The following is a 12,124-nucleotide window of genomic DNA, read 5'->3' on the forward strand; positions in this document are numbered from 1 at the left end:
TGGTGGCAAGGTAATTCTCCTAAGTCCATTCTAAGCTAAGGAAATTCGGAAATAAAAGTTGGATTTTGTGGCTTGTAGGAACGTTGAACATTTGTAAACTACACAGACCATCTCTGGCCATTCCTGACGCTGCCTGGGGCTGATGAGAGATAGAGAACAGCAACATTTGGAGGTCCATGGGTGCTTCATTCTTGTTCTAGGAGTAGAGGGGAAAGTCTTGGGGACAGGATGCTGATAGACAGCACTTGTATTAATGTGGCAAAAACTGCCTAAGGATTCTATGAAAATAACTTATGCTTAGATGTAAATATGTTTAGGTTATATAAGTTTAGATGCAGAATGGATGCTTGGGCGAAGAGTCGTAGACAACAGGACAGTGGAACAGGATCTGTGGCGCAGATGAATTTATAACAAACACTGGGAAAGTGTATTTTTCTGTGAAAAATATATATGCTGGTGGAAGACTCTTAGGAAGTTGTTTGATCTGCATGGAGAGGGGGAGATACTCTGCACATCAATGGGAACTTTAGCCGACTTAGATTAGAAGGGGACATTTTTATAAATCAAGAGGCACTCTGAATTATATCTCTGTATTATCACAAACCTTTGAATTGATCAGGTGTGTGTGTAGGTTGATGCTGACAGCTACAACAGGAACGACATAAAAACGCCTTTCAAAAATATCCCTAATATTTGTTGGGGAAGCGCGCCGTGGGGAGTGCAATAAGGCAGGAAATCAAGGGTGGGGTGAATGTGATATGTAGGGAAACTCCAAAGATTGCAGCCGGAGCTTCACTCAGCCATAGCACCGTCGGCCCCCCAATCTCCAACCAGAGGCGCCTGCCTTTCCGTGCGTGCCCACGACTGCTCGCTCCGAAACAGCAGTGGTGCCAAGATAAAAGCGTGCGCTAGGACCCGGGGCCCGCAGCCTGGAAAGGAAATGTTGCTTTTTGACAGAGGAGAGAAATCCCCTCAGTGCTGGCTGTGAGAAGAGAGAAGTGAAGTCAGTCACCTGGCGGTGAAGGACAGTAAAACAGGAGAGAGGGGGGCGAGAGAGAGAGAGAGAGAGAGAGAGAGAGAGAGAGAGAGAGAGAGAGAACCCCCCCTCCCCTACTCGTCTCTTTCTCTCCCTGCGAGAGATCCTTCTCTCTCTTTCCCACCCCCCTTCCCCAATCAACCCGGTTTTAACTCTGTTTAGCCTAACCTTCAGGAGAGAGAGGGGGGGAGGGAGGGAGAGCGTCTCTATATCTCCCCCGCAGACTTTCTCTTCTCCTTCTCCCCTTCCTCCCTTCCTCCCTCCCTTCCTCCTCCAGCTCCCTTCCCGCCAGAGCCTCCGCACAACAATTGGGGCGTCTATATGCAGGACTAAGCGGTGAAAGCTCGAGAAGGGACGGCGGCGGATGCCCGGCGCTCGCTCGCTCTCCCGGGCGCCCGCGAGGAGCTGGCCGGGGTAGGCATGCCGGGCAGCCCCGCGCTGCGCCGCTGCTCTTGCCGGGCGCTCGCTGCCTTCTCCGGCTGGGCGAAGGAGGCGCAACACCAGGAGACGCTCGCTCGCCGTTTTGCTGCATTGGTGCCGTCCGGGGGAAAGGCAGGCGCCGCTGTTCGCCTCGGCTGCCAGCGAGGCGCCGCTGCCGGCTGCTGAGGCGGCGGCCGGGGAGGAAAGCTTTGGCGGAGAGGATTTTCCTCAGCGTCCCACCCCGACGGGAAACCCATCTTCTTCTCCCCGCCCCCCTCGATTCCTTCGCCTCGGCACAGGACAAGATCCGGGGGCTCCCAAGATCACCTGTCGCTTCCTCCCCCCACCCCGATCGCTAAGGGAGGTGTGTGTGGTTTCTCCCTCCCCATCTCCCCCCCCCCACCCCAAAAGGAAAGATTGTGAGGAAGGGCCGGGGCATCTGATTCCCCTTTCCACATTTATTTGTTGCTTTTGGGAAGCCTGAGAGGCGACGCGCTTGGCGGAGGATGCCATTGACTCGAGCCTCCCGGATTGCCAGGGCAAGGCTGACTTCGCGTTGGAAACGGAGCGCCGAGAACCGATGACTGGCTGGCTCGCTCTCGCTCCGAAGAGAGAGGAAGAAATTGGCACAACTTCTCTGGTGTTTTCCTCTTCCTCCGCCACCTATTTTTTTTCTTCTTCTTCTCCTCCTTCTCCTCCCTCCACCTCGCCTCTTTCCCCACCTCCGTGGCGTTCACTTTCGGTCTATGGAAAGAGCACCCGATCTGGACATTGAAGAGCTCAAGGTACGTGTGATCGTCTCTCCCCCCCCTCCCCCCGTGTTGAGAGAGATGGGAGGGCGTGTGTGAGCGATTGTGAAAAGGGGGAGAAAGAGATATGCCTCTCGTGGTGGTGTCTTTTGCTCAGGCTCAGCCCGATGGAGTTGGAGGCGCTTTCTGTTGCCGGTGCGCGGAGATGCCTGGTGTGGGGGTATGGGGTGGGCATGGAGGAGCGCAGCCCCGTCCGCCTGCCCCTACAGGAGGAGAAGAAGAAGGAAAGAAGAAGAAGGGGGGGAGAGGAGGAGGCTCTGGTAGTGGGGAGAGGGGGAGGGGGAAGGAGGAGGAGAAGGAGGAGGACGGGCGCTGGAGATTAGATGGCAAAAGCCCGGCTGCGCTTCTCCTCTTCCCTCCCCCTCTCCCTCCCTCTGCTGCGCCTTCCTAATCATGATCCTAATGATAAAGCGCTGCTTCCTCGCGTCAGTTGCATCAGCACTTCGGACAGCGGCGCGCCGGGTTTGTTAATCATCGGCCGCCGGAGGAAGAGCTGAAAGGTGGCTTCCCCTTTCACGCCACCGCTGTTCCTTCCTCAGCAAAACTTCCCTCTCAAAGCTCCCTCCCTCCCGATTTCTAGCCTGTTGTGAGAATGATCGGGCGATCTTCCTCCTTGTCTTGCACTGCTCTTGATCTATGGGGTTCCCTTCCCTCTGCGGATCCCCTCACTCTAGTCTAAAGTCTTTTCCTTCCGCTTCACACACACTCCAGAAGCACAAGGCTCAACATTTCAGGACTACAAGCCACGCAAGGCAACTATCCGGGATTTTCCAAGGATGCGGACGCAGCCACGTACTTTGCTGGGGGGAGGGGAGCTGAGAAAACTTTGCATTGGAATCGCGGAGCGGAGGGTTTTTAAACAAGGAAACTTCCCCATTCGATTTTGCCTTCTTTTAGGCTCCCTCCTTCTTAAGGAGCATGCTTGGTTCCTGGGAGCATGCGCCATGAAGCTGCCCACCCCGTCTTGCTGGTTTAGAACCTGTTCCCTGCAAAAGGGGAGGGGGCTTCTTAGGAAGCAAAGCAGGCGGTGAAATCGGGGAGAAGGAAGAGTAAGGTGGCAATGGCGAGAGAAGGGGGAATGGGGCGCATGGGGAGAGGAGGAGTACTGAAGGGAAAATGAAAAATGGGGGGGGGGACGACTAAGGTGAAATAATGCAAATCTAAGGGTAGCAGAGGATTAAAAGAGGATGAGAAGAAGGTCGTTAGAAAGAGAAAAAATAATTTAGGTATTTTTTTAATTAAAAAAATCACTGCACTGTGAATCAGATAATTTGTGTGAAAGAAGAATAGTTGTCTCCCAGCCCTTTCCTCATAAAACCTTTCAGAAAGAATTATCATGTCCTTACATGTGGCAGGCATGCTATTTATTCATTCTGAGGAGTTGCTTCATTTCCTCAAATACTGAAATGTGTGGTGTGGGAACTTTGAAATTGGGGTGCTGGTGGTGGACATTTCGTGCCCCCAAACAGTGATTTATTGCTTCCTGTTGTTGAGGATGCATTTCCCCACATAAACTTTTACAGCTTGATGCTTCTATGCGCAGTCACCTCAGAAGGGAACTCCCCCCCCCCAGTTCCCTGGGAGTTACCTCCAAGAAAGCATGCATGAAAAAAATGGCAAAACCCCCCACTACTTCAGCTGCTGAATTTCAAGAGCTTAAAGAACATGGCATTTTAATGCCAGCTCTGTTGAGATGATCATTTTTGGTGATCGTTATTGTGGTTAACACAATGCAAGAGCCAAGAACAGACTGTTTTGAGCTCAGTTTCCAACCTGGTGCAATGCCATCCCTCAATGAACTGAGATCCCCTTGCAGTTTGCCGCCTTTCCCTCTTCCCAGGGAGCTGTGGTACATAACATAGGTTTGTGAACAAAAGTTTTCTTTGAGGATGGCATAAGGGCACTTCCCCGCTGGGAAATGGCTCCCCGCTTTCAAAGTTCTGTGGAAATCCTAAACTGGGCTATGTCTCACACGTCTCTCCATCACTTGGGGACTGGCAGATACTTCTCCGCTGCATGTGGTCTTTCTGCAGACCACGGTTTGAGGGAGAGGGAGATGTGTTCCCATTAATCTTCCCTTGAGCAGCTCTGCAATTAAGGCCACTCTTGCAGGGGCTGGGAGACAGTGGGCGACCTTGAGGAGAGCAGCCAGGATGAAAGGGGACTCCCAATGCCCCCTTTCCCTGTTCTTTGCTTTGGGTACCTTAGAGAAAGCAGCAGGGCTTCTCAAGGGGAACTTTATCCTCGCACAGAAGACAGAGTAGCAATAGAAACCCACATGTCGTTGGCTTAGAATGGAGCACATCTGCATGTTCAGGACATGTCGCCGTGGTGCTGATCTGTGAGATCCGATATGCTCATGCAGGTGCAGCTGATTCATGTGGTTTCAGACCTGGCCGGACTCCTGCCTGTCTAAATCTTGGACATGTATGACTATAGGCCCTAAGCTACCTACCTACCTACTTACCTAGGTAGGTAGCACTTTCCCGTCAGATGGTCCTCAGGGCTGCTCCAAGAGCACTGTTTCCTATGCATGCTTCCTCTCATGTGCCACAATGTCTCCTGTGCCTTCCCCTGGCTGCTTTTAGGAGCCTGGTAAAACTCAGCCTTTTTGGATAGACAGCGAATACTTTTTGATAATTGGTCTGCTGCATTCTATTAATCACCAGTAGGGGGTGGTGTGTGTGCAACTTAATATTTTATTGAACAAGGCTAAAAAGAAGCAGGTGATGAGTTTGGGGGGGTGCGTGTGTGTGAGTTTGTACACACAGTATATTCTGTATTATCAGCTATTTTTTAAGCATTTGCTCCAGGGTGGATTAAACATGTAATAAATAAATATAAGGGACAGCCAACACTTTCCTTCTCTTAGCTACTAAGCTTTGTTGGCACCCCTGCTAGTGATGCAATGCCAACTTAAAGTTGCTGGTATTATTAGAATGAGACTCCCCCTTCCTTCTGTACATGAGGTTGAACGCATTGTGTGTTTGGGGTGTAGAGGACTTGTGAGTATGATGCATTTGGGCTTCAGCTGCGAAAATCAGGAAAGCACAGCAAAAAAGAAGAAGCTCAGAGGCTGCTTTAAGTTGCAAAGAAGCAAATGAACTGTAGTCACTGATCTCTCGCCTAGACTGATCACATTTGCAGGACAAATCAAGGTGTGTCTACTCAGAAGTAAGACCTACTAAGTTTGATGGGACTTACTTCCAGGTATGCAGGCATAAGGTTGAAACCTAAGGTTCTAAGCTCCTTTTTGGCCAGGGACTGCTTCTGTTAATTTGTAGAGCATTGTGTGTGTGTGACTAAAACCAATGCTAAGAATGGTTAAATAATATTAACAACAGCAGCAGAAGTAGGTGGTCATGCTAAGGTCTAAAAGATAAACACTTGATTTACTGATTAGCTCAGGTGAGGACAGACCTGATTGGTTTTGTGTAGTCTACATTTTTCACCCTAGAACCCACCTGTGCTCTGCTTCTATGTTTTACAATTACAGAACTGCTTTGGCTGGGTCAAACCAAAGCCGACTTATCTCAGCAATCTTTGCAAGCAGCCCAGATACCAGAAATTTGCTGTGGCTCCACCACTGGACCATGCCATTTCCTTATGTACCTGCAACACTAAGCTCACTTATCTGAGAGTAAGCCCCGCTGAATTCAGTTAGACTTAATTCTGAGCCGACATGGTTAGGATTGTGGCCTTAATGCTCATAATACCTATATTTTGTTTACCATATATATATATATGGTATCCAGAAGTATTGCTGGCTCTAAACCTGGAGATTCTGTTAGCTCTCATTTTTGCCACCAGGGCGTAACTTTGGGGCAGATGCCAGAAAGACCTCCAAATGCAACAGGGCTGGCTTACCACATTTTGAAGCAAGGAGAGCAATAAACAATATGATTAAAAGGATCTGAAATTACGTAACTGCACCACTGTTAGCCACCATGTCTAATAGACATATTCTCCATGATAGTGCCTAATCTCCTTAGAAAGCCTTCACCTCATCTAGTGGCCCATCCCACAAACTAATTCTATCCTATGTGAAGGACCTTCTGTTGTCTGTCCTGATTCTCCTGGCATTTCTGGATGATCCCTAGACCAAGTTCTAATGTTACAGAAGAGGAAGATGGGGGAAGAAGCCCATTTGACCCACTTTTCCAGAACATGCATGATTTTGTAAACTGGTATCACAACCCTCTTTGTTGTCATGTTTTCTGAACCAAAAAGTCTCCAAACCTCAGCACTTACTCTTGAGGAAAATGGCCCCAACCTCTAATTTTTTGTTTGTTTGCCCTTTGCAGTGCCATAGAGTGCTCTATGATACCTTTCTTGAGATGAGGTGGTAAGATCTGTTTGGACTATTCTAAATGCAGCCGCAGCCATTTTCTATGAAGGCATTTTGAAACAGGTTCTCTTGGTTTCCACTTCTTAATCTCTTGCAAGGATTTTGCTTCCTGCCTCTCCAGTTGCCCTACACTGAGTTGACATTTTTATTACGTTACCAGCCATGCCTCCGATATCTCTTTCCTGATTAGACCTAGTTGGCTCTGATCCCATCATTGTATTTGTGAAGTTAAGATTATTGGGCAAGCAGGGGAGGAATGCACATAATTTTGCAGTCCTACTACTGAGCTTAATTTGCCATATTAGTACTATTCCTATCCCCCACCGTTCCCCTCAGTTTGGAGAGATCCCTCCTTGGATAATGTGATGCTCTTTGCAAAGTTGGCCATTTCCTTCTGACTTCAGCTCATTTATGGAAACCTTTTATGGAGCCCATGTCTTCTCACAAAGGCCTGCCTGAAACCTGATTAAAACAGTGTCTCCTCCAAACATCTATCTGAAATGCAGCAGACTCAGCCTAGCAGTGTAACACTATCTTTAAAAAAAGGTTTCTAAAATCTTATTTGTGTGGGGGACCCACTATTTTATTATGAGAAATTGCTTCTGGCTTTAGAAAGAATACTTGGATCAAAACAGCAACGAACTCGCTAGCAGCACAAATACTTCTCCATCTGAAATCTATCTCTCTTGTTTACAAAAGCACAGTACGGCCAGGCTTTGGAAAGATCAGCTAGTGATTCCTGATGTGGTTTGGTTGCCTTGCCAAATGAAATTGAGGCAGGGCAAAAAAATGTTGCTTAAAATTTCACTTTAAAGAAGCAACGAGATGCTGAAAATTTTATACATCTTACTCCCACAAATACAGAAAGCAGGGAAACGAAACAGAGAAAAGGAGGATGCGCCAGCATTCTTAGGGGGAATACCACAGTTTACAAAAGTGTATATACCATATACACCAAAAATATATACCAAAAATAAACGCAAGGAAATGGCAGACAAAACCAAAACCAGAACCATGCAGTAAGAACTGAATATATGCAAAATATTGAGTCAGCTGGAAAGGAGGAACTGAAAACAGGTCTGAATGGATAGAATGCCCTCTTTGAAAAGAATAGCTGGCTAAAATCCTGAACAGGAGTCCTCTTGTTAGGGGAGAGGATGCTCTGCAACCACAGTAGAAAAAAAGCAAAGAACGATTTGCCTCTTGGGGAGATCTTTCAGGTTGCACTTTCATTCTTCATTCCCCACAATCAATGACCTCGTGCTAGGATCTGAGTGCATTGTGCTCCATACCTGAAGCCTTTAATGCAAAGTAATACCTGCCTTACTAAAGTCTTGATCATCCATGAAGAGGCCAGATTGATCTGGGACTTGTGTCGTACGCTGGCCCCCAAGAATAGAGAAGTTGGTTATCCCTGGTTATCTATGGCCTGGAGCAAAATCTCACTCCTCTTGCAACCGTTCGTTGATCCCAGGTTATTGGAGACACTGTAACAGGACCTGCCATCTAATTTTCTGGGTAGTTTGGCAATAAGCTTTTCATTTGGTAAGAGCATTATGGATTTTTATTTGTAAGCATAAAGCTTATGTTAAGCCCCTTTTCTGAGTCCATTTAAAAGTTAGAGTTTCATTAAGCACTTAGCTACAGAGGAACCGTAATAAAGCTCACTGCCGAGTGTCTCTTTGAATGTGTGTTGTGATATTTTCAAAGGTGCTGGGCACATTGGAAAGGTCACTTGATACAAAACTGAAAACTAGCAAGTGGAGGCGCTTCACCTTGCTAGTCTCTGCACGAATTTGCGATGAAACAGATCAGAACAAAAATGAGAGAGACGGAAAGCAAGTTTTCATCCAGAGATCTGTGGGCTGGTGTGCTTTTGCTTTGATCTCCCAGCTTCCATCTCCAATGCATACATGAACTTTCATACTTTTAATTCACAAATCCATGGTGTTTTGTTTCAAAGGAGCACCGTCATAAAAATTAACTAGGGCTGTATTGCGCTTACCTGGAAGAAAGTCCCAGTGAACACAGTGGGACTTCCTCCTGAGTAAGCATGCATAACACTGGGGTGCATGTTGAATGTGTCTCCTCCAAATCCTTTGCAATGCAGCCCTTTGCATTAGCAAAACCACTTTGCAATTTTTAAATGTGTGTCCCTATATGCACAGGCATTTCCTCTGTGAACAGCTAAGCATGTGCATGTTTTGCATACATGCCCAGGAGCACATCCTTAAACTCTTGGCTAATTAAACTAAATTATTACCTACTACTCTCTGGTTCATAATCACTAGCATAAGTTAAAATTCGCATATCTCCCCTAAGCATGCTCTCAAAAAGTGTCAAAGTGTGTGTAAGAGTGTACACTCATGTGAATTTTATGAGGCTTACTTTTGAGTTGACATGATTAGGGTTGCAGTGTAACTCCCCTGCTGAAATCAGCACAATTGAAATGGACTTAACTTTTGACTGGATCATACCTAGTGATTGTGAAGTGCAACAGAGTAGCCATACCAAGTCGGGGAGATCCAAATGGTTCCCTGCAGATGTTGCTGGAATCCAGCTCCCGTCAGTTCAGTCAGCATGGCCACGGATGATGGAAGTTGTAGTTCAAAGCCACCTGGAGAGCACTCCATTGGCTAACCTTGCTCAAATGGAGAACAAATCCAAGTGATCTTGCATATGTGCATATGTGCCCATGGAAATATACTTACACAAATGTTCGCTGTATAGTTTGAAATATTTAGCTGACAATCGGATGAGCTGCTTTTTGAAGGCTTGTATGCCTATGTGCTTTGGCTCACCACACAGGCATGAACTGACTTTGAACCACTCCTTAAATAAGGACACAAAGGCAGCAAGTTTGGGATCTGAAGGCAATGGAAGAGAAGCTTTCACATGTGAAGCATGTGCACTGAATTGCCTTGCCCCACACTGATCCTGCTTCTATTGCTATAAATCTCTCGTTTGCATTTTCCACTCTTTATGGCGCAACTCTTGCAGCCTTTTTTATTTCCATTCCCCTCCCATTTGCAATCATTGAAATATGTCTATCGGTCTCAGATGGCAGGTGATTGTGCTTTATAGGGTGTATAAAACATCATCTTGACATTTTTTTCTGGATGAATAGACTATGCAAACCTATAAAAAAAGACTCTTTCAGGTGATATTATTAACTTGAGGTAATTAACAACACCAGGGAAAAGCAGCATTTCTACCTGAAAGTGACAATTCTAAGAAGGAACAGCAAGTTGTGACAGATCGATCCTATGCACATTTACTTAAAGGCCAATCCCTTTGAGTTCAAGGAAATGAAATGTAGGATTACAAATATGCTAGTTTTAGCTTTTGGTGGTGCATTTGGTCTTGCAAGCATGTTAATGGTTGACTGCTGGTGAAGCTATTGGTGAAAGCACTCCTACGAAATGATGTGATCTCAGTGTATGGGCAGCCACATGAGGAGGCAAGGGATTATTCCAATACCTCATCCTCTAGCCATGATGAGCTTTCAGGGTCCCTGTGAATTGGTCCTGGAAACAGATCAAGAGGCGGTGCTGCTGATGAAGTGCTAGCATGACATCTTCATCGCTCCTGGTCCCACTTAGCTGTCTAGCAGCTGTATGGTTAACTAACAGCAGTTTCCGAATGCTCTTCAGAGGCAGCCCCATATATATGGGTTACAGCAGTTTAGCACAGAGGCTAACAGAGCATGGCACATTGGAATTAATATGGAAATAGATGTCTGCCTTTTGAAAACATAGACATGCTCCAGGATGATGGGGATTGCTGTATAACAACATCTGGAGGGGCAAAGGTCCCTCACTCCTGATACAGGGGCTCCTTTATCACCCAGAACCCAGAACTAATTGTCTCTTCCATTGGACCTATCTCTGACCACCCTTGCTGTCTGCTAGGGCTACTTTCACATAGATGTACACTCCCTGCTGATCAGTTTTTGTCCTTCTTATCTCACTCTTACAGTTGTACCTTGGTTGTTGAATGGCCTGTGATTCAAACGCTTTGGCTCCCAAACGCCGCAAACCCAGAAGTGAGTGTTTCGGTTTGCAAATGCTCTTTGGAAGCCGAACGTCCGACGGAGCTTCCGTGGTTTCTGATTGGCTGCAGGAAGCTCCTACAGCCTATCAGAGGCCATGCCTTGGTTTTCAAATGTTTTCAGAAGTCGAATGGATTCTGTTAGAGAACCAAGGTACGACTATATGCTAAAATGTATCTAGGTCACATAGCAGCCTGTTCTGGGCACTGGGAAAACCCAGAAGAAGCTGCTATAAGGTGATAAAGGGGTGTGGAGGAGGAAGAGAAGGAGGAGGGGGTCTTTATTACTGCTGTTGCATTGATGTATCAATAGGTGCTGGGGGGTTGTAACATACGTGAGAACCGCTTGGTCCGGTTTCCATTTCCAGATAAATATGGCTACATTATTCAGACCAGTCGATTACAAAACTAGCCGCAGATGGAGAGCTTTAAACAATGCTCTCCTCCAGCACATGGCAGATTGATGATGTTTCAGAATTACAGCATATGGCATAAGGAATGTGAAATGAGGGAGCCCTCAAGAGGTTGATTCAGCAGTTCTGTGGTCCTAAACCAAGCCATCTTGGAAGCCAGTTTCACAGTTTCCCCACCGAAACCGAGCCAAGTTAAGTTAGGCTTTGTGCAGCGTGGGAGGATTTTTGATGGGCAAAGCTAAGTAGGTGGCTTTATTTCTGTTACACGTTAGTCATTCCATAATGCAAAATACTACTCTGTAGCAACTGACATATTTTTAGTGCAATGCATGCTATATATTCATCGCTGAGGCTGGAGACTGGAGAGCAACCTCTGGTTAGAATTATCTGACTTGCCTGATAAACAAACGGCTCTTCTTTCTTTTGTCCTCCCTTCCCTCATTTGCCACCCCCAAATCCCATCATTTTCACAAAGCCTGTCATCATCAACATTAGATAAAAGACAATTAACCTTTGCAATTCACCTTCAGAATATCCAGTCTTCAAGCTCTACCTAATTAAAGGTCAAGCAGGAACAAAGTAACACTTGGCAAATTTCTCTTCTTGTTTAGGACAGGATGAGGTGGTGGCATCATTCTGAAAAGAGCCGGTTCACGTTCATCACACACGTTTTAGTCAAAAGATCAGTGGGAGAGAGTGATTACCTTTCCCTTGGAAATATCGTGAGCTCAAGCAAAGCATGCCTAAGGAAGGCCTATTTTCCAGGTGACAATTTTATAAACATGGACACACAGTCATGCAAGAGCAGGTGGCTCTTTCAGACTGATACATGAATATGCGGGTTCATTTCTGGCAACTTGGTGCTGGATCAGAACCAGAAATGCTTTCAGCCAGGGACCAATCTGTTTCTAGTCCATGTCAGTTCTACACGTGTCCATTCATAGATCTGATTGCTACAGTTTCCAGATTAATCTGCCTGAAAATGTCTGTTATATTTTGGAATGCTTTCCGTCACTAAATATACATTTTGTAGCATATTTTATCTTCA

General features: G+C 46.4%; 1 protein-coding gene across 2 annotated transcripts in view; it reads left to right on the plus strand.

The window, feature by feature from the left end:
* Positions 1 to 1,113: 1,113 nt before the first annotated feature.
* SGCZ (sarcoglycan zeta) overlaps positions 1,114 to 12,124 on the plus strand; it is a 548,799-nt gene continuing 537,788 nt past the window's right edge. For both annotated transcript variants that reach the window (XM_081875927.1, XM_081875928.1), the window contains exon 1: positions 1,114 to 2,241. In XM_081875927.1, coding sequence (XP_081732053.1) covers positions 2,203 to 2,241 — 39 coding nt within the window. In that variant the 5' untranslated portion in view covers positions 1,114 to 2,202. The remainder of the gene's footprint in view (positions 2,242 to 12,124) is intronic.

The sequence above is a fragment of the Podarcis erhardii genome (genome assembly GCF_964252035.2).
Source record: "Podarcis erhardii genome assembly, chromosome: 9".
NCBI classification, from domain to species: domain Eukaryota; kingdom Metazoa; phylum Chordata; class Lepidosauria; order Squamata; family Lacertidae; genus Podarcis; species Podarcis erhardii.